The following is a 25,882-nucleotide window of genomic DNA, read 5'->3' on the forward strand; positions in this document are numbered from 1 at the left end:
TTTATATTTTAATACAACAACAGTTCTCTTTCTTTGTCAATGTCATTTTTCATCTCGTTGACCTGTTCTTTTTCTTCATTCATGATGTTTCTGGAGGCTTCGATCTCTTCTTGCTTCTTATTCAGAGTTCTCATCAGACTCTCCAGTTCTTCTGTTTGTCTTCTGAGGTCATCTTCCTTCCCTCTTTGTTCTTCTTCTTTTAAGGTAAGGTTACTCATGATATTTTCTATTCTTTCTCTTTCAGTTTGAACCTGAACTCTCAGAGTTCTAATATTTGCTTTCTCCTCATTTATCAAATTAAAGAGGCTGGTTACATGTTCCATATTGTGTAGTAGTTCAGTCTTTGAGATTTCCACTGAGTCTCTTTCTTCTGTTATTTTTTGTTTCTTTTGTTCCAATATATCGAATTGTTTCTGGATTTCAGATCTCATCAGCTTCAAGTCCAGTTTCTCTTTATTTATTGTCTCAGCTTCTCTATCCAGAACGTCTCTGTCACGTGTCAGATCTGCTTTCAGCTTATCAAGATCTTGTCTTTCCAACTCAAACTGCTGCTTCCATTCATTTTCCATGCAGTCTCTGTGGGTGACCAAGTCTGAGCGGATACATTCTAGAGTTTCCTTTTCTCTCTCTAACATTTCAGTAACATTGACAATATTTTCTTTCTGTTCATCACAATTTGCATGCTTTTCTTCCAACACAGCGATCAGCCTTAGTACAGCTTCATGGCCTTGTAGTAATCTGCCCATTTTCTGTTTTATGTTCTCCTTCAGCTCATCAACTTTCACTTTCAGGGTGGCTTTCATCTTCATTTTATCCATGAGTTGTTTTTCTCTCATTTTCAGCTCAGACCTTTCTTCTTCCATATTTCTCTTTTCATCCAACATCAGTTCTCTTTCTTTGTCAATGTCAGTTTTCATCTTGTTGACCTGTTCTTTTTCTTCATTCATGATGTTTCTGGAGGCTTCGATCTCTTCTTGCTTCTTATTCAGAGTTCTCATCAGACTCTCCAGTTCTTCTGTTTGTCTTCTGAGGTCATCTTCCTTCCCTCTTTGTTCTTCTTCTTTTAAGGTAAGGTTACTCATGATATTTTCTATTCTTTCTCTTTCAGTTTGAACCTGAACTCTCAGAGTTCTAATATTTGCTTTCTCCTCATTTATCAAATTAAAGAGGCTGGTTACATGTTCCATATTGTGTAGTAGTTCAGTCTTTGAGATTTCCACTGAGTCTCTTTCTTCTGTTATTTTTTGTTTCTTTTGTTCCAATATATCGAATTGTTTCTGGATTTCAGATCTCATCAGCTTCAAGTCCAGTTTCTCTTTATTTATTGTCTCAGCTTCTCTATCCAGAACGTCTCTGTCACGTGTCAGATCTGCTTTCAGCTTATCAAGATCTTGTCTTTCCAACTCAAACTGCTGCTTCCATTCATTTTCCATGCAGTCTCTGTGGGTGACCAAGTCTGAGCGGATACATTGTAGAGTTTCCCTTTCTCTCTCTAACATTTCAGTAACATTGACAATATTTTCTTTCTGTTCATCACAATTTGCATGCTTTTCTTCCAACACAGCGATCAGCCTTAGTACAGCTTCATGGCCTTGTAGTAATCTGCCCATTTTCTGTTTTATGTTCTCCTTCAGCTCATCAACTTTCACTTTCAGGGTGTCTTTCATCTTCATTTTATCCATGAGTTGTTTTTCTCTCATTTTCAGCTCAGACCTTTCTTCTTCCATATTTCTCTTTTCATCCAACAACAGTTCTCTTTCTTTGTCAATGTCAGTTTTCATCTCGTTGACCTGTTCTTTTTCTTCATTCATGATGTTTATGGAGGCTTCGATCTCTTCTTGCTTCTTATTCAGAGTTCTCATCAGACTCTCCAGTTCTTCTGTTTGTCTTCTGAGGTCATCTTCCTTCCCTCTTTGTTCTTCTTCCTTTAAGGTAAGGTTACTCATGATATTTTCTATTCTTTCTCTTTCAGTTTGAACCTGAACTCTCAGAGTTCTAATATTTGCTTTCTCCTCATTTATCAAATTAAAGAGGCTGGTTACATGTTCCATATTGTGTAGTAGTTCAGTCTTTGAGATTTCCACTGAGTCTCTTTCTTCTGTTATTTTTTGTTTCTTTTGTTCCAATATATCGAATTGTTTCTGGATTTCAGATCTCATCAGCTTCAAGTCCAGTTTCTCTTTATTTATTGTCTCAGCTTCTCTATCCAGAACGTCTCTGTCACGTGTCAGATCTGCTTTCAGCTCATCAAGATCTTGTCTTTCCAACTCAAACTGCTGCTTCCATTCATTTTCCATGCAGTCTCTGTGGGTGACCAAGTCTGAGCGGATACATTGTAGAGTTTCCCTTTCTCTCTCTAACATTTCAGTAACATTGACAATATTTTCTTTCTGTTCATCACAATTTGCATGCTTTTCTTCCAACACAGCAATCAGCCTTAGTACAGCTTCATGGCCTTGTAGTAATCTGCCCATTTTCTGTTTTATGTTCTCCTTCAGCTCATCAACTTTCACTTTCAGGGTGTCTTTCATCTTCATTTTATCCATGAGTTGTTTTTCTCTCATTTTCAGCTCAGACCTTTCTTCTTCCATATTTCTCTTTTCATCCAACAACAGTTCTCTTTCTTTGTCAATGTCAGTTTTCATCTTGTTGACCTGTTCTTTTTCTTCATTCATGATGTTTATGGAGGCTTCGATCTCTTCTTGCTTCTTATTCAGAGTTCTCATCAGACTCTCCAGTTCTTCTGTTTGTCTTCTGAGGTCATCTTCCTTCCCTCCTTTTTCTTTTTCTTTTAAGGTAAGGTTACTCATGATATTTTCTATTCTTTCTCTTTCAGTTTGAACCTGAACTCTCAGAGTTCTAATATTTGCTTTCGCCTCATTTATCAAATTAAAGAGGCTGGTTACATGTTCCATATTGTGTAGTAGTTCAGTCTTTGAGATTTCCACTGAGTCTCTTTCTTCTGTTATTTTTTGTTTCTTTTGTTCCAATATATCGAATTGTTTCTGGATTTCAGATCTCATCAGCTTCAAGTCCAGTTTCTCTTTATTTATTGTCTCAGCTTCTCTATCCAGAACGTCTCTGTCACGTGTCAGATCTGCTTTCAGCTTATCAAGATCTTGTCTTTCCAACTCAAACTGCTGCTTCCATTCATTTTCCATGCAGTCTCTGTGGGTGACCAAGTCTGAGCGGATACATTCTAGAGTTTCCCTTTCTCTCTCTAACATTTCAGTAACATTGACAATATTTTCTTTCTGTTCATCACAATTTGCATGCTTTTCTTCCAACACAGCGATCAGCCTTAGTACAGCTTCATGGCCTTGTAGTAATCTGCCCATTTTCTGTTTTATGTTCTCCTTCAGCTCATCAACTTTCACTTTCAGGGTGGCTTTCATCTTCATTTTATCCATGAGTTGTTTTTCTCTCATTTTCAGCTCAGACCTTTCTTCTTCCATATTTCTCTTTTCATCCAACATCAGTTCTCTTTCTTTGTCAATGTCAGTTTTCATCTCGTTGACCTGTTCTTTTTCTTCATTCATGATGTTTCTGGAGGCTTCGATCTCTTCTTGCTTCTTATTCAGAGTTCTCATCAGACTCTCCAGTTCTTCTGTTTGTCTTCTGAGGTCATCTTCCTTCCCTCTTTGTTCTTCTTCCTTTAAGGTAAGGTTACTCATGATATTTTCTATTCTTTCTCTTTCAGTTTGAACCTGAACTCTCAGAGTTCTAATATTTGCTTTCTCCTCATTTATCAAATTAAAGAGGCTGGTTACATGTTCCATATTGTGTAGTAGTTCAGTCTTTGAGATTTCCACTGAGTCTCTTTCTTCTGTTATTTTTTGTTTCTTTTGTTCCAATATATCGAATTGTTTCTGGATTTCAGATCTCATCAGCTTCAAGTCCAGTTTCTCTTTATTTATTGTCTCAGCTTCTCTATCCAGAACGTCTCTGTCACGTGTCAGATCTGCTTTCAGCTCATCAAGATCTTGTCTTTCCAACTCAAACTGCTGCTTCCATTCATTTTCCATGCAGTCTCTGTGGGTGACCAAGTCTGAGCGGATACATTGTAGAGTTTCCTTTTCTCTCTCTAACATTTCAGTAACATTGACAATATTTTCTTTCTGTTCATCACAATTTGCATGCTTTTCTTCCAACACAGCAATCAGCCTTAGTACAGCTTCATGGCCTTGTAGTAATCTGCCCATTTTCTGTTTTATGTTCTCCTTCAGCTCATCAACTTTCACTTTCAGGGTGTCTTTCATCTTCATTTTATCCATGAGTTGTTTTTCTCTCATTTTCAGCTCAGACCTTTCTTCTTCCATAATTCTCTTTTCATCCAACAACAGTTCTCTTTCTTTGTCAATGTCAGTTTTCATCTCGTTGACCTGTTCTTTTTCTTCATTCATGATGTTTATGGAGGCTTCGATCTCTTCTTGCTTCTTATTCAGAGTTCTCATCAGACTCTCCAGTTCTTCTGTTTGTCTTCTGAGGTCATCTTCCTTCCCTCCTTTTTCTTTTCTTTTAAGGTAAGGTTACTCATGATATTTTCTATTCTTTCTCTTTCAGTTTGAACCTGAACTCTCAGAGTTCTAATATTTGCTTTCTCCTCATTTATCAAATTAAAGAGGCTGGTTACATGTTCCATATTGTGTAGTAGTTCAGTCTTTGAGATTTCCACTGAGTCTCTTTCTTCTGTTATTTTTTGTTTCTTTTGTTCCAATATATCGAATTGTTTCTGGATTTCAGATCTCATCAGCTTCAAGTCCAGTTTCTCTTTATTTATTGTCTCAGCTTCTCTATCCAGAACGTCTCTGTCACGTGTCAGATCTGCTTTCAGCTTATCAAGATCTTGTCTTTCCAACTCAAACTGCTGCTTCCATTCATTTTCCATGCAGTCTCTGTGGGTGACCAAGTCTGAGCGGATACATTGTAGAGTTTCCTTTTCTCTCTCTAACATTTCAGTAACATTGACAATATTTTCTTTCTGTTCATCACAATTTGCATGCTTTTCTTCCAACACAGCGATCAGCCTTAGTACAGCTTCATGGCCTTGTAGTAATCTGCCCATTTTCTGTTTTATGTTCTCCTTCAGCTCATCAACTTTCACTTTCAGGGTGGCTTTCATCTTCATTTTATCCATGAGTTGTTTTTCTCTCATTTTCAGCTCAGACCTTTCTTCTTCCATATTTCTCTTTTCATCCAACATCAGTTCTCTTTCTTTGTCAATGTCAGTTTTCATCTCGTTGACCTGTTCTTTTTCTTCATTCATGATGTTTCTGGAGGCTTCGATCTCTTCTTGCTTCTTATTCAGAGTTCTCATCAGACTCTCCAGTTCTTCTGTTTGTCTTCTGAGGTCATCTTCCTTCCCTCTTTGTTCTTCTTCTTTTAAGGTAAGGTTACTCATGATATTTTCTATTCTTTCTCTTTCAGTTTGAACCTGAACTCTCAGAGTTCTAATATTTGCTTTCTCCTCATTTATCAAATTAAAGAGGCTGGTTACATCTTCCATATTGTGTAGTAGTTCAGTCTTTGAGATTTCCACTGAGTCTCTTTCTTCTGTTATTTTTTGTTTCTTTTGTTCCAATATATCGAATTGTTTCTGGATTTCAGATCTCATCAGCTTCAAGTCCAGTTTCTCTTTATTTATTGTCTCAGCTTCTCTATCCAGAACGTCTCTGTCACGTGTCAGATCTGCTTTCAGCTCATCAAGATCTTGTCTTTCCAACTCAAACTGCTGCTTCCATTCATTTTCCATGCAGTCTCTGCTGGTGACCAAGTCTGAGCGGATACATTGTAGAGTTTCCTTTTCTCTCTCTAACATTTCAGTAACATTGACAATATTTTCTTTCTGTTCATCACAATTTGCATGCTTTTCTTCCAACACAGCAATCAGCCTTAGTACAGCTTCATGGCCTTGTAGTAATCTGCCCATTTTCTGTTTTATGTTCTCCTTCAGCTCATCAACTTTCACTTTCAGGGTGTCTTTCATCTTCATTTTATCCATGAGTTGTTTTTCTCTCATTTTTAGCTCAGACCTTTCTTCTTCCATATTTCTCTTTTCATCCAACAACAGTTCTCTTTCTTTGTCAATGTCAGTTTTCATCTCGTTGACCTGTTCTTTTTCTTCATTCATGATGTTTATGGAGGCTTCGATCTCTTCTTGCTTCTTATTCAGAGTTCTCATCAGACTCTCCAGTTCTTCTGTTTGTCTTCTGAGGTCATCTTCCTTCCCTCCTTTTTCTTTTTCTTTTAAGGTAAGGTTACTCATGATATTTTCTATTCTTTCTCTTTCAGTTTGAACCTGAACTCTCAGAGTTCTAATATTTGCTTTCTCCTCATTTATCAAATTAAAGAGGCTGGTTACATGTTCCATATTGTGTAGTAGTTCAGTCTTTGAGATTTCCACTGAGTCTCTTTCTTCTGTTATTTTTTGTTTCTTTTGTTCCAATATATCGAATTGTTTCTGGATTTCAGATCTCGTCAGCTTCAAGTCCAGTTTCTCTTTATTTATTGTCTCAGCTTCTCTATCCAGAACGTCTCTGTCACGTGTCAGATCTGCTTTCAGCTTATCAAGATCTTGTCTTTCCAACTCAAACTGCTGCTTCCATTCATTTTCCATGCAGTCTCTGTGGGTGACCAAGTCTGAGCGGATACATTGTAGAGTTTCCTTTTCTCTCTCTAACATTTCAGTAACATTGACAATATTTTCTTTCTGTTCATCACAATTTGCATGCTTTTCTTCCAACACAGCGATCAGCCTTAGTACAGCTTCATGGCCTTGTAGTAATCTGCCCATTTTCTGTTTTATGTTCTCCTTCAGCTCATCAACTTTCACTTTCAGGGTGGCTTTCATCTTCATTTTATCCATGAGTTGTTTTTCTCTCATTTTCAGCTCAGACCTTTCTTCTTCCATATTTCTCTTTTCATCCAACATCAGTTCTCTTTCTTTGTCAATGTCAGTTTTCATCTCGTTGACCTGTTCTTTTTCTTCATTCATGATGTTTCTGGAGGCTTCGATCTCTTCTTGCTTCTTATTCAGAGTTCTCATCAGACTCTCCAGTTCTTCTGTTTGTCTTCTGAGGTCATCTTCCTTCCCTCTTTGTTCTTCTTCTTTTAAGGTAAGGTTACTCATGATATTTTCTATTCTTTCTCTTTCAGTTTGAACCTGAACTCTCAGAGTTCTAATATTTGCTTTCTCCTCATTTATCAAATTAAAGAGGCTGGTTACATGTTCCATATTGTGTAGTAGTTCAGTCTTTGAGATTTCCACTGAGTCTCTTTCTTCTGTTATTTTTTGTTTCTTTTGTTCCAATATATCGAATTGTTTCTGGATTTCAGATCTCATCAGCTTCAAGTCCAGTTTCTCTTTATTTATTGTCTCAGCTTCTCTATCCAGAACGTCTCTGTCACGTGTCAGATCTGCTTTCAGCTTATCAAGATCTTGTCTTTCCAACTCAAACTGCTGCTTCCATTCATTTTCCATGCAGTCTCTGTGGGTGACCAAGTCTGAGCGGATACATTGTAGAGTTTCCCTTTCTCTCTCTAACATTTCAGTAACATTGACAATATTTTCTTTCTGTTCATCACAATTTGCATGCTTTTCTTCCAACACAGCAATCAGCCTTAGTACAGCTTCATGGCCTTGTAGTAATCTGCCCATTTTCTGTTTTATGTTCTCCTTCAGCTCATCAACTTTCACTTTCAGAGTGTCTTTCATCTTCATTTTATCCATGAGTTGTTTTTCTCTCATTTTCAGCTCAGACCTTTCTTCTTCCATATTTCTCTTTTCATCCAACATCAGTTCTCTTTCTTTGTCAATGTCAGTTTTCATCTTGTTGACCTGTTCTTTTTCTTCATTCATGATGTTTCTGGAGGCTTCGATCTCTTCTTGCTTCTTATTCAGAGTTCTCATCAGACTCTCCAGTTCTTCTGTTTGTCTTCTGAGGTCATCTTCCTTCCCTCTTTGTTCTTCTTCTTTTAAGGTAAGGTTACTCATGATATTTTCTATTCTTTCTCTTTCAGTTTGAACCTGAACTCTCAGAGTTCTAATATTTGCTTTCTCCTCATTTATCAAATTAAAGAGGCTGGTTACATGTTCCATATTGTGTAGTAGTTCAGTCTTTGAGATTTCCACTGAGTCTCTTTCTTCTGTTATTTTTTGTTTCTTTTGTTCCAATATATCGAATTGTTTCTGGATTTCAGATCTCATCAGCTTCAAGTCCAGTTTCTCTTTATTTATTGTCTCAGCTTCTCTATCCAGAACGTCTCTGTCACGTGTCAGATCTGCTTTCAGCTCATCAAGATCTTGTCTTTCCAACTCAAACTGCTGCTTCCATTCATTTTCCATGCAGTCTCTGTGGGTGACCAAGTCTGAGCGGATACATTGTAGAGTTTCCCTTTCTCTCTCTAACATTTCAGTAACATTGACAATATTTTCTTTCTGTTCATCACAATTTGCATGCTTTTCTTCCAACACAGCAATCAGCCTTAGTACAGCTTCATGGCCTTGTAGTAATCTGCCCATTTTCTGTTTTATGTTCTCCTTCAGCTCATCAACTTTCACTTTCAGGGTGTCTTTCATCTTCATTTTATCCATGAGTTGTTTTTCTCTCATTTTCAGCTCAGACCTTTCTTCTTCCATATTTCTCTTTTCATCCAATATCAGTTCTCTTTCTTTGTCAATGTCAGTTTTCATCTTGTTGACCTGTTCTTTTTCTTCATTCATGATGTTTCTGGAGGCTTCGATCTCTTCTTGCTTCTTATTCAGAGTTCTCATCAGACTCTCCAGTTCTTCTGTTTGTCTTCTGAGGTCATCTTCCTTCCCTCTTTGTTCTTCTTCTTTTAAGGTAAGGTTACTCATGATATTTTCTATTCTTTCTCTTTCAGTTTGAACCTGAACTCTCAGAGTTCTAATATTTGCTTTCTCCTCATTTATCAAATTAAAGAGGCTGGTTACATGTTCCATATTGTGTAGTAGTTCAGTCTTTGAGATTTCCACTGAGTCTCTTTCTTCTGTTATTTTTTGTTTCTTTTGTTCCAATATATCGAATTGTTTCTGGATTTCAGATCTCATCAGCTTCAAGTCCAGTTTCTCTTTATTTATTGTCTCAGCTTCTCTATCCAGAACGTCTCTGTCACGTGTCAGATCTGCTTTCAGCTTATCAAGATCTTGTCTTTCCAACTCAAACTGCTGCTTCCATTCATTTTCCATGCAGTCTCTGTGGGTGACCAAGTCTGAGCGGATACATTGTAGAGTTTCCCTTTCTCTCTCTAACATTTCAGTAACATTGACAATATTTTCTTTCTGTTCATCACAATTTGCATGCTTTTCTTCCAACACAGCGATCAGCCTTAGTACAGCTTCATGGCCTTGTAGTAATCTGCCCATTTTCTGTTTTATGTTCTCCTTCAGCTCATCAACTTTCACTTTCAGGGTGTCTTTCATCTTCATTTTATCCATGAGTTGTTTTTCTCTCATTTTTAGCTCAGACCTTTCTTCTTCCATATTTCTCTTTTCATCCAACATCAGTTCTCTTTCTTTGTCAATGTCAGTTTTCATCTTGTTGACCTGTTCTTTTTCTTCATTCATGATGTTTCTGGAGGCTTCGATCTCTTCTTGCTTCTTATTCAGAGTTCTCATCAGACTCTCCAGTTCTTCTGTTTGTCTTCTGAGGTCATCTTCCTTCCCTCTTTGTTCTTCTTCCTTTAAGGTAAGGTTACTCATGATATTTTCTATTCTTTCTCTTTCAGTTTGAACCTGAACTCTCAGAGTTCTAATATTTGCTTTCTCCTCATTTATCAAATTAAAGAGGCTGGTTACATGTTCCATATTGTGTAGTAGTTCAGTCTTTGAGATTTCCACTGAGTCTCTTTCTTCTGTTATTTTTTGTTTCTTTTGTTCCAATATATCGAATTGTTTCTGGATTTCAGATCTCATCAGCTTCAAGTCCAGTTTCTCTTTATTTATTGTCTCAGCTTCTCTATCCAGAACGTCTCTGTCACGTGTCAGATCTGCTTTCAGCTTATCAAGATCTTGTCTTTCCAACTCAAACTGCTGCTTCCATTCATTTTCCATGCAGTCTCTGTGGGTGACCAAGTCTGAGCGGATACATTCTAGAGTTTCCTTTTCTCTCTCTAACATTTCAGTAACCTTGACAATATTTTCTTTCTGTTCATCACAATTTGCATGCTTTTCTTCCAACACAGCGATCAGCCTTAGTACAGCTTCATGGCCTTGTAGTAATCTGCCCATTTTCTGTTTTATGTTCTCCTTCAGCTCATCAACTTTCACTTTCAGGGTGTCTTTCATCTTCATTTTATCCATGATTTGTTTTTCTCTCATTTTCAGCTCAGACCTTTCTTCTTCCATATTTCTCTTTTCATCCAACATCAGTTCTCTTTCTTTGTCAATGTCAGTTTTCATCTCGTTGACCTGTTCTTTTTCTTCATTCATGATGTTTATGGAGGCTTCGATCTCTTCTTGCTTCTTATTCAGAGTTCTCATCAGACTCTCCAGTTCTTCTGTTTGTCTTCTGAGGTCATCTTCCTTCCCTCCTTTTTCTTTTTCTTTTAAGGTAAGGTTACTCATGATATTTTCTATTCTTTCTCTTTCAGTTTGAACCTGAACTCTCAGAGTTCTAATATTTGCTTTCTCCTCATTTATCAAATTAAAGAGGCTGGTTACATGTTCCATATTGTGTAGTAGTTCAGTCTTTGAGATTTCCACTGAGTCTCTTTCTTCTGTTATTTTTTGTTTCTTTTGTTCCAATATATCGAATTGTTTCTGGATTTCAGATCTCATCAGCTTCAAGTCCAGTTTCTCTTTATTTATTGTCTCAGCTTCTCTATCCAGAACATCTCTGTCACGTGTCAGATCTGCTTTCAGCTTATCAAGATCTTGTCTTTCCAACTCAAACTGCTGCTTCCATTCATTTTCCATGCAGTCTCTGTGGGTGACCAAGTCTGAGCGGATACATTGTAGAGTTTCCTTTTCTCTCTCTAACATTTCAGTAACATTGACAATATTTTCTTTCTGTTCATCACAATTTGCATGCTTTTCTTCCAACACAGCAATCAGCCTTAGTACAGCTTCATGGCCTTGTAGTAATCTGCCCATTTTCTGTTTTATGTTCTCCTTCAGCTCATCAACTTTCACTTTCAGGGTGTCTTTCATCTTCATTTTATCCATGAGTTGTTTTTCTCTCATTTTCAGCTCAGACCTTTCTTCTTCCATATTTCTCTTTTCATCCAACAACAGTTCTCTTTCTTTGTCAATGTCAGTTTTCATCTTGTTGACCTGTTCTTTTTCTTCATTCATGATGTTTATGGAGGCTTCGATCTCTTCTTGCTTCTTATTCAGAGTTCTCATCAGACTCTCCAGTTCTTCTGTTTGTCTTCTGAGGTCATCTTCCTTCCCTCTTTGTTCTTCTTCTTTTAAGGTAAGGTTACTCATGATATTTTCTATTCTTTCTCTTTCAGTTTGAACCTGAACTCTCAGAGTTCTAATATTTGCTTTCTCCTCATTTATCAAATTAAAGAGGCTGGTTACATGTTCCATATTGTGTAGTAGTTCAGTCTTTGAGATTTCCACTGAGTCTCTTTCTTCTGTTATTTTTTGTTTCTTTTGTTCCAATATATCGAATTGTTTCTGGATTTCAGATCTCATCAGCTTCAAGTCCAGTTTCTCTTTATTTATTGTCTCAGCTTCTCTATCCAGAACGTCTCTGTCACGTGTCAGATCTGCTTTCAACTTATCAAGATCTTGTCTTTCCAACTCAAACTGCTGCTTCCATTCATTTTCCATGCAGTCTCTGTGGGTGACCAAGTCTGAGCGGATACATTGTAGAGTTTCCTTTTCTCTCTCTAACATTTCAGTAACATTGACAATATTTTCTTTCTGTTCATCACAATTTGCATGCTTTTCTTCCAACACAGCGATCAGCCTTAGTACAGCTTCATGGCCTTGTAGTAATCTGCCCATTTTCTGTTTTATGTTCTCCTTCAGCTCATCAACTTTCACTTTCAGGGTGTCTTTCATCTTCATTTTATCCATGAGTTGTTTTTCTCTCATTTTAGCTCAGACCTTTCTTCTTCCATATTTCTCTTTTCATCCAACATCAGTTCTCTTTCTTTGTCAATGTCAGTTTTCATCTCGCTGACCTGTTCTTTTTCCAGTTCTTGTGTGTCTATCTTCAGCTGATGAGTTCCCTTCATCATCTCAGTCAATCTTTCCAGATCTTCTTCATCATCTGTCAGGTTCACAGTCAGTTTATCAGGATGTTGTTTGTCAAACTGAAATTGTTGCCTTCGTCTTCTGTCTTTCCTGTTTTGCTCTTGTGTGATATTTCTCTCTAACTGTTCCAAATATTTTTGTAGTTGTTGCATGTTTTTTAATGCGCACTTTATCATTTCCTTTTGTTGTTTAACCTCCATTTTCATATTTATTATTTCTTTTCTCTTCAACATGCTCAGTCTAGCCTCATCTTGCATGTGTTGTTTTTCATCCTGAATTACTCCAATCATAATTTCAGTCTGTATCTTTATCTGTTTACATTTCTCCAAACATATTTTCATCAGCTGCCAGTGGTTTTCCATGGGAATTCCTCTTTTCATCATCTCCTCAATTTGACATTTGTTTTCGTCGTTTCCTCTTTGCAGTTTCTGCTTCATTTTCAGTTCATCTCTTTGCCCAGTGATCCTCTTCCTTTGCTTGTTGAGCTCCTTCTTTCTCCACTGTCTTTCTCTCTTGATTGCAATTCTTTCTTCTTTCAGGGCAGCACATACTTTTTTCATCTCCTGCTCTTTTTGATTGCTTCTTTTGATAACCTTTTCGTTTTCTTTTTTCTTCATCTCCAACTCAGACATCAATACTTCCATCTCTTGTCTTTCCCTTTTAACATTTTCTAGTCTGATCTCAAGTTTTTGTTTTTGGATATCATCATTCATCTCTGCTCTGTCTTGGATGGTTAACTTTTCAAAGATTATCTTTAGCTGACATTTCAATCTCTCCATATTGTTCCTTATAATCATATTCAAGGCTTCAAATTCCCTGAGTCCTTTTCTTTGTCTTTCTAAATCAGCATTTACTTTTTCTAGAATTTTTATTTCTCTCTTTATTGTTCCCTTGTCTATATGAATCTTCTCTTTCATGGTTTGCATGTAAATAATAGGATAATAGACTTTTGAGCTGTGTTGTTTTAGTTTCTCCATGAAGATGTTCACATCTTTGTTTTCCAAATGTTTTTCATGTTCACTGTGTAGGTAGATGAACAGATTATGATTTTTGATAGTCTGCTTCTCCTCAACCAGCTCTTCCTTTTGTCGATTTAGTTTTACCCTCAGCACTTCTACTTCATCCCTCTCTCTCATTATCCTCTCCAGTCTTTGGTCTAATTCTCTTCTTTTCTTTTTGGTTTCTCTCCTCAGTGTTTTCTTTTCTTGTTGTATTTCATTCCACATTATTTCAATTTCCTCCTTTTTTCTCATGGTCTTTCTAAAACAGTGCTCACATTCATTTCTCTTTATTTCCAGCTTTGACCGCAGGAGCTCCATTTCTGTTTGGCTCTTTTGTACTCTCTCAATAATCTCCTGTTTATGGCTTTCAGTTTTCTCCCGTAAATGGTTCAACTCCTGTATTTCCTTTACAGCTTGCTGTTTTGCTATTCTCACATTCCCCATCTCTGTTTGGATCTGTTTCATCATCTCGGTCTCTTTTCTCTCCATCATTTGTTTAACTTCTTCACTAACTGAAGTTTTAGTTTGCTCAGTTTCACCATTTTTGTGGCCCAAACTGTCTAATGTAAGTTTTATTTCCTTCAGTTTCTCTGTAACTTTTCTGAGGATTTCTGTTTCTTCAGTTTCTTTGCCCATTGTGTCACCTGTCAGTTTGTCCCTTTCTGTGTCCTTTGTCTTCATAATTTCAGTCTTGAAATCTTGGCCAGCTCTTTCTTTAGGTGTAAAATTAGCTTCCATGTCTTGTTTTGCTGCTTCAGTCATGCAGTAAAGGTCTTTGAACTGTCTCAGCTTTATTTCTGTCTCCTTCATATTAATTTCTGTCTCTGCACTTTTCTTTCTGGCCTTAGCAGCCATTTTTTCTATAGTGCACTTAACTTTTGCCATTTTCTCAAAATTCTGCTGAATCAGTTCAGTTTGTCTTTGCATTTTTATTTTCAAGATTTCTAATTCATCTCTCTCTTTCAAAGTTTTTTCTAACCTTTGATCTAGTTCTCTTCTCTTCTTTTTCACTGCAGTTTTCATTGATTTCATACTGCTCATTTCTTCTGTCATATGTACTTCACTTTGCTTCATTGTGCTTTTCACCATTTCTAAAAATGCCTGAAACTGTGTGATATCTTTTAGCAATCCTTCAATTTCACCACCTTCATTCTTTTGATCTCTGTCCATGTTACTTTTTTCCTCTGGGTTCTCCAGTCCTCCTTTTACCATTCTTATAATCTCTTGTGTTCTATAAATCTCTGCTCTAAGTCTTTGTATATCAGCTCTTCCTGTGTCCTCTCTATCGGTCTGCTCAGCTTGTTTCTGTATCTCTTCTCCTGACTCCTCACTAACATCCACTCTTGTCAAGTCAGACTCATGTTTTATTTGTTTGCTGTTCTCCTCCTTATATTTCATTTTTTCAGATTTGAAAACTTTGCTTTTCACTATCAAAACATGTCTGTGGTCAGTTTCCTCCAACAGTTTAGTCCATCCTTGCCCCACATTTTCAGTTTCCCTGATTGCAGTTAAATTGTATGGCCTCTGCTTCTGCAGGTCATTTATTTCCATGATGAGCCTTTTAATGTCTTGACCTTTTTCTTCCATGTCATCAACAGTATACTTTATTTGCCCCTTTATTTCCTCTTCTTGCTGTTTAAGGTTAGATATCAGTTTTTCCACTTCTCTGCTGTCTCTTACAATTATCAGTAATTCTGTCTCATCATCATCTATTGCTTTTTTATGAATTTCAGTTTCCCTCTGTAAGCAAATATCCTGCTCTCCTTTTTTATCTGTTGCAAAAAGATGTTTGGGCTCAAAATCCTTATTTTGTTGTTCTTTGATTTCTTCATTTTGATGCTGATCTTCTAAAGTTTCTGGTATAATTTCTGCTCCCCCCTCTTCCTTTGGAATTCCTGATGCTTGATTTTTGCGGGAGTCTCTGTGTGTTTCTTTCTTTGGTTCTTGTGGTCTAGATGCATTCACTGAAAAAGTCTGTTTGATTGTAGAGTGTGACAGTATCCATTTGTTGATCCAAGCTTTCATGGATGTCAGCTTTTCCTTCACAAAAAAAGAAGACAAATTATTTGCTTTTTTGTTTTTCGTGTATCTGCTAGCTAAAGAAGAGCTGCTGTATTTCCAGGGAGAAAAAAGAAAGAGAGAAGTTCACTCAGAGATGGAGAAAGAGGACAGGAGAGGAAGAAGAGAGGTTAGATTTAAAGGGAAGGACTGCAACACAAACTGAAGTATGCTGACTTTGTGTAATTCAAAGATTGTATGAAAATACTGCAGTTTAGCATGTAATAAACAGGTTAGCTTGTTGTACTGTATTTACAGTAAAGCTCTGTGTTGGTGCACAGAGGCTGTGTTCATGGTCAGAGTTACAGGTTACATCAGTGCAGCAGAGATGAGTTTGAATCAAAGCTGCTGATGCTGAGATTCATTCACTGAATCCAACATTTCTACAGCCTGTATGCTGTCAGTGTAGGGGATGGAGATCAGCTCAGAGAGCTGTGAAATACTGGGTTACATCTTTGTGAGTTCACTTCATCCACACAGAGCAGTAAACCTCAGAGCAGCAGCAGCAGGTCAGCTGATCACAGCCTGCACACCAACATCATTTACTGCAGCTACAATAGAAAGCTGTGATTCTTCTCCCCATGCAGAGCCACTACAGCTGATCTTAGGGTTCCTCCACCTTCTGAATCCCACTGTAACCCCTGAGTATCCTCATGTTGGTGTTTAGGTGGAGGCACAGTCACCCTCTACTATGGAGGACACAGAGAACAGAGCTGTGTTTAAATTCACTTTCACAGTTTGTGTCCTACAGAACAGATTCAAGCTGAGTGCATTCATTAGGATTAAAGTTTAGATTGGAATAACATTTGTATTCTCATGTATTATTTTATATTATTACAATAATATATAATGAGGTTCAGTTAGCTTTACACAAAAATAGCAGGTAGAAACGTCCTCCAAAGAACTACTTTTACTTTCTTACTTTGAGTACATTTCAGAGCCTGTACTTTTTTACTTTTACTTGAGTAAAGAAGTTGAACCAGTACTTCAACTTTTAGCAGAGTAGTTTTTTTTAACACAAGTACTTGTACTTTTGCTTAAGTACAGATTGTCTGTAATTTTGCCACCTCTGTCTAAGTGTGATAAAATTGTCTGTCAAAGGAATGTTTTAAACATGTAAATTGTTGAGCTTTACATTAGTAGGCTAAAATCACTGAATGAAGATATCCAGTAAGGTTACAGCAGGGCAAACAGCATGTGTTTTAGCATCTCAAGAATTTACATGCATCCAGTTGTGAAGCAGAAAATGTATAAATGTCTTTTTATGATTCTTATAGTGCCACATTAAAGGGTCCCAGCCTTGTTTCAGTTTTGGTCAGGTTCCTGTGCCACCATTCAGAGCACTAATAAAACATCATATGAACCACATTTCATTTAGCGTCACTCCTGCATCGCATTTTGATTGTTTCAATCTGGGATTCATTGACAGTAAAAACAAAAGTGAATATCAGCAACCTTACCCTTTAATAGTCAGAAAAATCATGCATACATAAATTACAATTTAAATCTGAGTTAAAGCTAAAGTTAAAGTCTTTCAGAGGTTAAGGCTAAATGTCCTTTGGCAGTAATCTAGAAAGAAAAATAGGCTAGAGGTGACTTACAGCTTTACTACTGTATTGGAATGTTTAATACTGTACACGTGCTGCTGTGGTCTTTCACCAAATTCATATGGTTAATAAAGGAATCATTGTTGCAAACTGCTGAATCCCTTTCAACTCAAAATAAGTTTAATAACAATCCTGTGTTATGTCAGGAGACCCTTACATAAGACATAGCTAAAAAGGAAGCAGTTGTCATTTATTTTATGAAATACTTTTATACTTTGAAAAGCCTTATTATTGGTCCACAATTTAACATGATGAAATAATACTTACCATGCAGTTTTTGATTTCTTCTTGGTTCTTTCCCATCTTCCTTTGGGTTCGCAGCATTTTCTCCCAGGTGTTGATCATTTCTGCACCAGCATTTTCTGTTTTAATTTTCATCTCAGCAACAGTATCTTCCAGTTTTTGTTCAACCCCTTCCTTTTGTCGCATTATTTTTATCTTCATGATTTCTAACTCATCCCTCTCTTTCATTATCTTCTCCAGCAGATCCTCAAGCTCCTTTCTCTTTTTCTTTACTCGAAAATTTGTCCATTTGGTTTGGGTCTTCACTTCCAGCTGTTCTTCGCTGCCTTCCAGTGCATCCCAATATTTCTCCATCTCTTCCTGGACACCAGAAACACAAGAACACAGGGAAGACAAGAACGGGAAATAAACCAAGTAAAACTCAAAACTATAACAAACTGAAGACCTACACAAAAGAAAACTAAACAGAACCAAAAGAACACAAAACACTGGGCCACCAGCCCAGGATCATGACAGTATCTGGTTTAACACCATGTTTCTAAGATTTGTAGGGCTGAGTACAATAACCTGAGAATTCTCTAAATTTAGAAGAAGGAAATTAGAGGTCATCCAGGCCTTTATGGCTTTAAGACATTCCAGGAGTTTAACTCATTGGTGTGTGTCATCTGGCTTCATAAATAGATAAATAATGTATAATGTAAATAGAATTGGTCCCAGCACAGAACCCTGTGGAACTCCATAATTAACCTTCAAGTGTGAAGAAGACTCCCCATTTACATGAACAAATTGGAGTCTGTTAGAGTGATATGATTCAAACCACTGCAGCAGAGTACCTTTAATACTTACGGCATGCTCTAATCTCTGTAGTAAAATATTATAGTCAACAGTACTGAACACTACACTGACAGAAATGAGTCCACTGTCCAAGACCGTAAGAACATCATTTGTAACCTGCACCAGTGCTGTTTCTGTACTGCAATGAATTCTGAATCCTGACTGAAACTCTTCAAATAAACTATTTTTCTGCAGAAAACTAGTTAGCTGTTTAACTACTGTCCCTCTCTGGAATTTTTGAGATTAAAGAAAGTTGGAGATTGGCCTAAGATAGCTGGGTCAGATGATGGCTTTTTAAGTAACAGTTTAATTACTGGTACCTTAAAGGCCTGTGGTACGTAGCCCATTAATAGAGACTGATCTCGGAAGATTCAGCAGTGGAACCTATCCTCATGTGACAAGCAGAAATGAACCTATTGCTGTATGTTATCCTGGAAAACTACACCTCAAACTCACGATAGATGCTGATTCTCAGTTTGTTGCAGTTAAGTTTTAACTTTGCATAGGGGCAATTATGAGTAACACATATACAAGTCTAACAAGAAATGTGAAACAAAATATTCTAGAAATCTATGCCTACAGCAAGGCAAAGTTTATGAAATCATTATTAGACTAGAAGAAGGAAATGCATAATTGTAAGAGCTTAAGAAGAAACATTGGGTTTCTTTTGCTTTGTTTTAACTTGCTTATATAAACCTGTGACCTCCATACTTCAAAATTTCAGATGACCTTTTTAAGGGTGGCTGTAGCTCAGGGGGTCTTGCAGGTTACCTACTAATATTGGTGGTTCGATCCCTGGCTGCTCCAGTCTGTGTGCCAACGTATCCTTGGGCAAGATATTGAAACCCAAGTTACTCTCCAATGCATTTATCAGAGTGTGAATGTTAGTTAGAAAGGACTTGGGTATAGAAAAAAGTGCTTGTGTGAATGAGGCTTGTTGTACGAAAAGTGCTTTCAGTGCTTGAGTACAAAAGGACTATATAAGAACCATTCCATTTAATTACTCAGATTTAGGAGAGATTTTGGCTGGAGTTAAAATAAATTTTGTAATCACTATTAGAAAGCTCAATTTTCTAGTTTGCAAGGGATAACAAGTCCAGTCAGGGTATAGTCCACTTACTTCTACAGTCCCTGACAGAAGTTCTGTCACTTATCCATGTTGTGGAAACAAAAGCTTATAACCTGACTTTAAATTCATCCATTGGTTTTAGAAATGACTCATATGAAAGCTGAAACCCTCCCAAATGAGGTTTAATTTACGAAAAATAAATTTGCTTCACTGCAGAAATATTGATCATTTAATGAACACAGAAAGGTCAGATTTTGGCAAGACAAAAGTTTTGTCACCTTGTCATATAATGCACCCAATCCTAGTTTACAGCCTCACCTGTGCTCACTAATTGATCGGTTAATTAGTGGGTGTGTATAAAAAGATCCCCAGCGCCCCAGACCTTCACTTGAACTGCAACTTGACTTCTGACATCATGCCAAAAATGCACCCTGCGACCAAAGCCTTGATTATCAAGAGGCTGAAGACCAGATCCACTGCAGAGGTGGCTGGCACCTTTAATGTGTCTCAGCGTCAAGTACAAAGAATTAAAAAAAGATTTGAAGAGACTGGAGATGTTTTTGACAAGCCCAGGTCTGGCAGACCCCGTAAGACAACTGCTCAGGAAGAACGTTTGTTGGTTAGAAAATCCAAAGCCAGCCCCTTTTCCACTGTAGCAGAGCTCCACCAGGCCTGGTCACCTCAAGTCCCTGTGTCAACTAGAACAGTTTGTAGGATTCTGTCTCAAAATGGCCTCCATGGTCGAATCAGTGCCCAGAAGCCAGCACGAAACAAAAGGCAATTAAAAAACCGTGTGGCATTTGCCAAGGCCCACAGCCTGCTAAACGGATGGACGCTGGAAAAGTGGCAGAAGGTGGATTTCGCAGATGAATCTTCAGTTGAATTACACCACAGCCGCCGCAAATACTGCAGGAGACCTACTGGAGCCCGTATGGATCCAAGATTCACCCAGAAAACAGTTAAGTTTGGTGGTGGAAAGATCATGGTCAGGGGTTACATTCAGTATGGGGGTGTGCGAAACATTTGCAAGGTGGAAGGCAATATCAATAGCCTAAAATATCAAGAAGTATTAGCTACCTCTTACATTTCCAATCATAAAAGGGGTCAAATTTTGCAGCAGGATGGCGCTCCATCTCATACATCCATCTCTACATCAAAGTTCCTCAAGGCGAAGAAGATCAAGGTGCTCCAGGACTGGCCAGCCCAGTCACCAGACATGAACATCATTGAGCATGTTTGGGGTAGAATGAAAGAGGAAGCTTGGAAGACAAAACCAAAGAATCTTGATGAACTCTGGGAGGCATGTAAGACTGCATTCTTTGCTATTCCTGATGACTTCATCAATAAATTGTATGAATCATTGTCGAACCGCATGGATGCAGTCCTTCAAGCTCATGGAAGTCACACAAAATAATAAATATGGCTCTAATAGCACCACAACTTCATTCACCAATGTTATGAAACATATCTTTGTATTTGAAGTAAATTATTTGTTTGATTTTCACATTACTTTCTGTGGGCGACAAAACTTTTGTCTTGCCAAAATCTGACCTTTCTGTGGTCATTAAATGATCAATATTTCTGCAGTGAGCAAATTTATTTTCGTTAATTAAACCTCATTTGGGAGGGTTTCAGCTTTCATACGAGTCATTTCTAAAACCAATGGATGAATTTAAAGTCAGGTTATGAGCTTTTGTTTCCACAACATAGATAAGCGACAGAACTTCTGTCAGGGACTGTAATGTTAAGATTGCTAAATTTGCAAATGTGCACTTCTTCTATCTTATATGACTTATTTTCATCTAAACCTATTTTGTACTTTTCATATATACCTGCAGATGTTCAGTCTTTGAGAATTAATCATGTTGAAATGAAAGAAAGTAATTGTGGGTTTTTTGGCAGCAAAATATGGAAGTCTTTGACATCTCTTTGGAGGAATTTTTATTCCACTACACGGAAGTGTTTGAGCATTAACGGCTTGTTTAATGTCATGCCAAAGGATCTCATTTGGATTTAAGTCAGGACCTTTATTTGGCCACTCCAACTCTTTTTTTACCCCCTAAGCCATACAGAGGTGGACTTGCTGGTGTTTTTCAGTTAATTTCCTGTTGCATAACCCAAGCTTGAGCTTCAGAGCACGAACTGATGGAAGGACATTTCCCTTCAGGATTTTCTGACAGCGAGCAAAATTCGTCCTTTTATCAATTTTGTCTCGAAGTCCTGAAGAAGCAAAGCAACCCCAGACCATCACATTGCCTCCACTATGTTGTTGTGGAGGTTGGTATGTTGGTATGACATTCTTTTTATGAAATGCTGTATTAGTTTAATGCCAGGTGTGACAGGATGAAAACCAGTCCACAGAATATTTCTTGGGGATCAAGATGTTTTCATTTGGCAAATGTGAGACAAGCCTTTATGTTCTTTTTGGTCAGCAGTAGTTTTGCTTTAGAACTCTCCCATGGTCGCCATTTTTGCCCAGTCTCTTTTTAATTGTTGAATCACGAACACTGACCTTAACTGAGACAAATAAGGTCTACAGTTCCTTAGTTCTGGGTTCTATTGTGATCTCCTGGATTAGTTTTCAATGCATTCTTGGAGTAATTTTTGGTAGGCCAGCCACTCCTGGAATTTTTACCATTGTTCTAAGTTTTTATCATTTTCCTTTTAGTAAATCATCATTTAAAAATCATAATTTACATTTATTTGGGTTATCTTGTCTAATATTTAAATGTATCTAAAACAATATAACAAATATGAAAAAAATTACGAAGAGGGCAAATATTCACAGGACCATATATATTACTTTTCTTTTTTTTTTTACTATGGTAGTGTTTTTATGTGGGTATTTTCACATAGGGTTAATGTGCAATATGAAAAACAAATGTAAGGCTCTAGTTAGCAAATGATAACTACTATGAAATGTGGTGATAATCAAATTAGTATTTTTTTCTCTATATGTAACTGACTATAATGAACTTGCATCGTTTTCCTGTTCTTAGTGGTGGCACCAGCAGTGTTTTAATTTAGTAAGCTAGTGTGGGGAAAAGGTACAGTTGGCTTGTTGAAACATGTCTGCTGTCATAAAGTAAGAAATTGACTAAAACTTTGCTACAGTTCTTTACTATTGATGTGGCTGTTCTGGTAGAAGTGAGTGAGTAGTAACATTACTAGCAAATAGCTATAGCTATTGTAAAATAGATGCTGAAAGGTGACTCAGTCGGGACACAGTTAGTTGACTTGTTTGCGTGGCTAGCAGGCTGAAAAATGTGGAACCCAAAAGTCACAGTACTGATATTTTAAACCAGTCAACTTGGTCTTGGACATTGTTCCCATAACATATCTGCCATTTGTAGAGTAATGTTTTAACTGCTGTTTTATAGTACACCAGTAATTGGAGTCATTTGGAGGTGGACTAAATTGGACATTTTTAGTGGGAGAAATATTTCACTCAGCCAGCTGACTTTTTCAGTCAGCCTTATAAACAGTATAGTTTCATAATCACAGAAACCGGCACCATTGCCAAAAATCAGGCAAAAGCCCAGTTTCAAGATTATTACTATGCAAATTGTCATGACCATTTATTAATGCCCACGAGCACTGTTGACAGAGAGTTGGGAAATGGCTGCAATCATAAGTCTATTTTACCTCCAGGTCATTGAGGTCATGCTCCCAACATCTCCTCTCAGTGACCCTTTCTTGTCTAAAATCTAAAGGTGACCAGGCTTTGGCTGTAGTTGCTCACTGAACTTCACTTTCTACTTTTGTGAGATTTTATTTAGATTTTTTTTTTGCCTATTCAATTTTATACTAATATGATTTATACTATTACCATTTTATTTATGACATTTTTTAATCATTATCTTGATTCTTGTATTTTTTTTATTTATGAGTTTTTTGCTTTGCAGTTGGATTCTTGGAAACCTGGAATATAAATGTGTCTTTGGGTCAACTTCTTATGATGCTGAAAACCTAAGTAGCCAGTGTAAGTTACAGCACATATGTGTTATTGTTGTGGTTTCTACTCTTCTTTTTATATTTCTGAATTACAAGTGTTTGTTTTTTTTTATTTTGAACAATGATAATGTGAACTTTTGAGTAAAAAAAAAATTTGCAGCTTTTTCTTTTATCAGATCATACAGTGAGGCAAATAATTATTTGATCCCTGCTAATTTTGTAAGTTTGCTCACTTACAAAATGAAAAGTGTCTAATCTATACGGTACAGAGTATCAACAAAAAAATCCAGAAAAAACACATTACATAAAAGTATTTGATCCCTTACATCCCAGCCTGAAATCTGGCTCCTATGATTGGCTGTGCACCCATGTGGAACTCAGATTACAATCAGTCACGACTCCTGATCTCAACTCATTATGTGTATGAAGCACACCTAAGCACAGAACTGATTTCTTCCATTCTAACCACCATGGCTAAGATCAAAGAACAGCAGGGACGAGACTGAAGACCTGCACGAGGCTCCGAGACCATCGGCAGAAAGCTTGGTGAGAAGGTGGCAACCGTTGGTGCGATTATTCGGAAATATAAACATCCCAAATTTTTCACTCTTCATTAGACTCATTTTGGCTCTGTTTACATTTTGTTCATCTGAAATAAAAATATGTAAACATTTAGTCTTTAAATTCATAGCTGTTTGTATTTCTATTATATCTTTAATGTGTCACCTACCAGTTGGATAAAATAAATGTGAACACATCCTGTCTCTACATTTAAGAAAAAAGTGCTGAATGTTGTACTCTGAAAATGAAACGGCTTTGAGGTCAGTAGAGAATTTTGATGCTTTATAGATACGCTATTCTTCATGCAAATATTGGCCTCTACTTTGCAATAGTAATGGTGAGTATTTACTGTTGCTATTTAAATGATATTGTTTTCAAAAATTCCCTAACTGATGAGTATGTGGATTAAATTTTTCCTGCGGATGAAAAACATTATTGCTACCCTAAGACTATATGAAGCATATATAACAATCTTTCTTAAAATAGGTCTATTTTAGTCTTTTAAACAGATTGAGATATGAAGTGCTGTATCTACAGAGTGGTCAGCTATCAAAGGATGACTCTATACAACCTGGACTTTACCAATGACATAGAGACCTTGATACCAACTTCAACCTTTGGTTTATGGGGTAAGTTTTGGGAAATTGCTGAACCTCTCTGAAGTAGATGAGATACTGAACAAAGCTAAAAAAGAAAACACTAAAGACTCTGCTTTGGCTAAGTCCCACTTTTCTACTCTCCTAGGAAACATGCTAATTTCAGTTTTGTTATATATATATATATATATATATATATATATATATATATATATATATATATATATATATATGTGTATGTTTCCTACAAGCCTAAGGGCTTGTGGTGTTTTTCAGTGACAGAAAATGAAAATGTATTTATATACATATATTTTACCTTGAAATATTTATAAATTGCACATCCTGTATGTTTGTTATGGAGAAGTAATAATTTGGAAGAGTACTCACCATGATCTGATTCTGCTGGCTTCCCCGTTACAAATTTAAAAGTGTTTCACATTAGATCACAGACCTGAAAAGAAATTATTTGAAATTTTAACTTAAATATATAAACCAGCTACTTAACACATCAAACTTACTGCTATTAGAACACCTAGTTGATTTAAAAATCATAGCATTTTTGTAAAAATGAGTGCAGCAAAAGTATCCCCCACCCCAACTTCAAACCTGAACTGGATAAGTGGAAGAAAATGAATGCAATGGATGTTTCCTACCTCCACGTTCTTTTGTCGTGCAAATTTTAAAATAAACTAAGTCGTGTAGCAGGTCATCTGAAAGAGTGCTGTGCTGTTTCAGTTCTGTGGAAATGAAGCAGGCAGGCACTGGTATCATCAAAACTCTGTATATCTTCTGTATCCACACCACCAATTCTGATTGTCAGATACATGTGACACTCAGTTAGTGTGTCTGATTGGGTGGTAGGAAATGTTTAAGAGCAAAACCATCATGCTCTATGAGCCTGGTCTCAGCTGATAAGGGTGGGGTCCGTACTTGGCTTCATGCCTGGAGCCCTCCTCAGCTCCCCTGGTGTCTGCAAGTACTGAGTAAAGAGACGGTGGCTTCCATATTCAAACCTGTTTTGTACAGACACACACAAATTAGGTAGTCTCGATTTTTAATGTTTTCAAATATTCACTGAACTTTTCTCAAATTCTATTTGAAGATGGCAATTTAGGAAAATATGGAACTCCAAAATTAGGTTCAACCTTTCAGTTCTATATTTTTTTAAGATATAGTTTTAGTGGAAATTACTTGAGTGTGTGGTGTGAATTGTAAAGATAATTTGTAAATAAAAACCAGCCACTGTGCTACAGGAGCGTACCAACTATGCAGCGCTCAGTACTTCTCAAGCAGTCACTTCAAACTTTAACTGACACATATCATTTTTCATGAAAATACATAAATAAATCAGACTAACCTTGATTCCAAATCAGAAACGTTTTAATGAATTAAAGTCTGGGTTTTCTATTCCTGGCCAGTACTAAAGAGTTGTCCTTTGTTTGCGAATCAGTAAACAAAGAAACTGAGTTTGTTTCTAAAATGGTGAATGAAACTGTACCTGCTGTTCCAGAGACTCTTTAATAAAATAATTTCTAGTGTCTCTGAAACAGCCAATTGTGAAAAATGGTGTGGTGTTTCAGAACCAGCAGTTAAAAAGACCATGCTTTGGGTTTATGAGTGTCCATAATAAGACTGGCATGTTTCCCAGTCTGCTCATTCCAAGGCTGTCTCAAAACCTGATTTTTCCACTGAGCCAGCTCATTCAGGGGGAGCATTACTTTGCTTCAGGT

The 25,882-nt window shown here is 37.0% G+C and overlaps 3 protein-coding genes across 3 annotated transcripts; all 3 read right to left on the reverse strand.

Annotated features, from left to right (window-relative positions):
* Window positions 1-8: 8 nt before the first annotated feature.
* On the reverse strand, window positions 9-4,454 carry LOC115791503 (trichohyalin-like). Its single transcript, XM_030745583.1, has one exon. It carries the CDS (start codon window positions 4,452-4,454, stop codon window positions 9-11), a length of 4,446 nt encoding a protein of 1,481 aa, XP_030601443.1.
* Window positions 4,454-12,064, reverse strand: LOC115791505 (trichohyalin-like). The gene has a single exon (XM_030745584.1). The coding sequence runs from the start codon at window positions 12,047-12,049 to the stop codon at window positions 4,454-4,456; it is 7,596 nt and encodes a 2,531-aa protein (XP_030601444.1). The 5' UTR covers window positions 12,050-12,064.
* LOC115791699 (cytadherence high molecular weight protein 2-like) lies at window positions 12,034-24,903 on the reverse strand. Its single transcript, XM_030745904.1, has 4 exons — window positions 24,806-24,903; window positions 24,540-24,603; window positions 17,163-17,498; window positions 12,034-15,270 (listed from the first exon to the last, which is right to left on the reverse strand). The coding sequence occupies exons 2-4, from the start codon at window positions 24,540-24,542 to the stop codon at window positions 12,064-12,066; spliced, it is 3,546 nt and encodes a 1,181-aa protein (XP_030601764.1). The 5' UTR covers window positions 24,543-24,603; window positions 24,806-24,903; the 3' UTR covers window positions 12,034-12,063.
* Window positions 24,904-25,882: the final 979 nt, after the last annotated feature.

Source organism: Archocentrus centrarchus, chromosome 14, assembly GCF_007364275.1.
Source record: "Archocentrus centrarchus isolate MPI-CPG fArcCen1 chromosome 14, fArcCen1, whole genome shotgun sequence".
Lineage (NCBI taxonomy): Eukaryota > Metazoa > Chordata > Actinopteri > Cichliformes > Cichlidae > Archocentrus > Archocentrus centrarchus.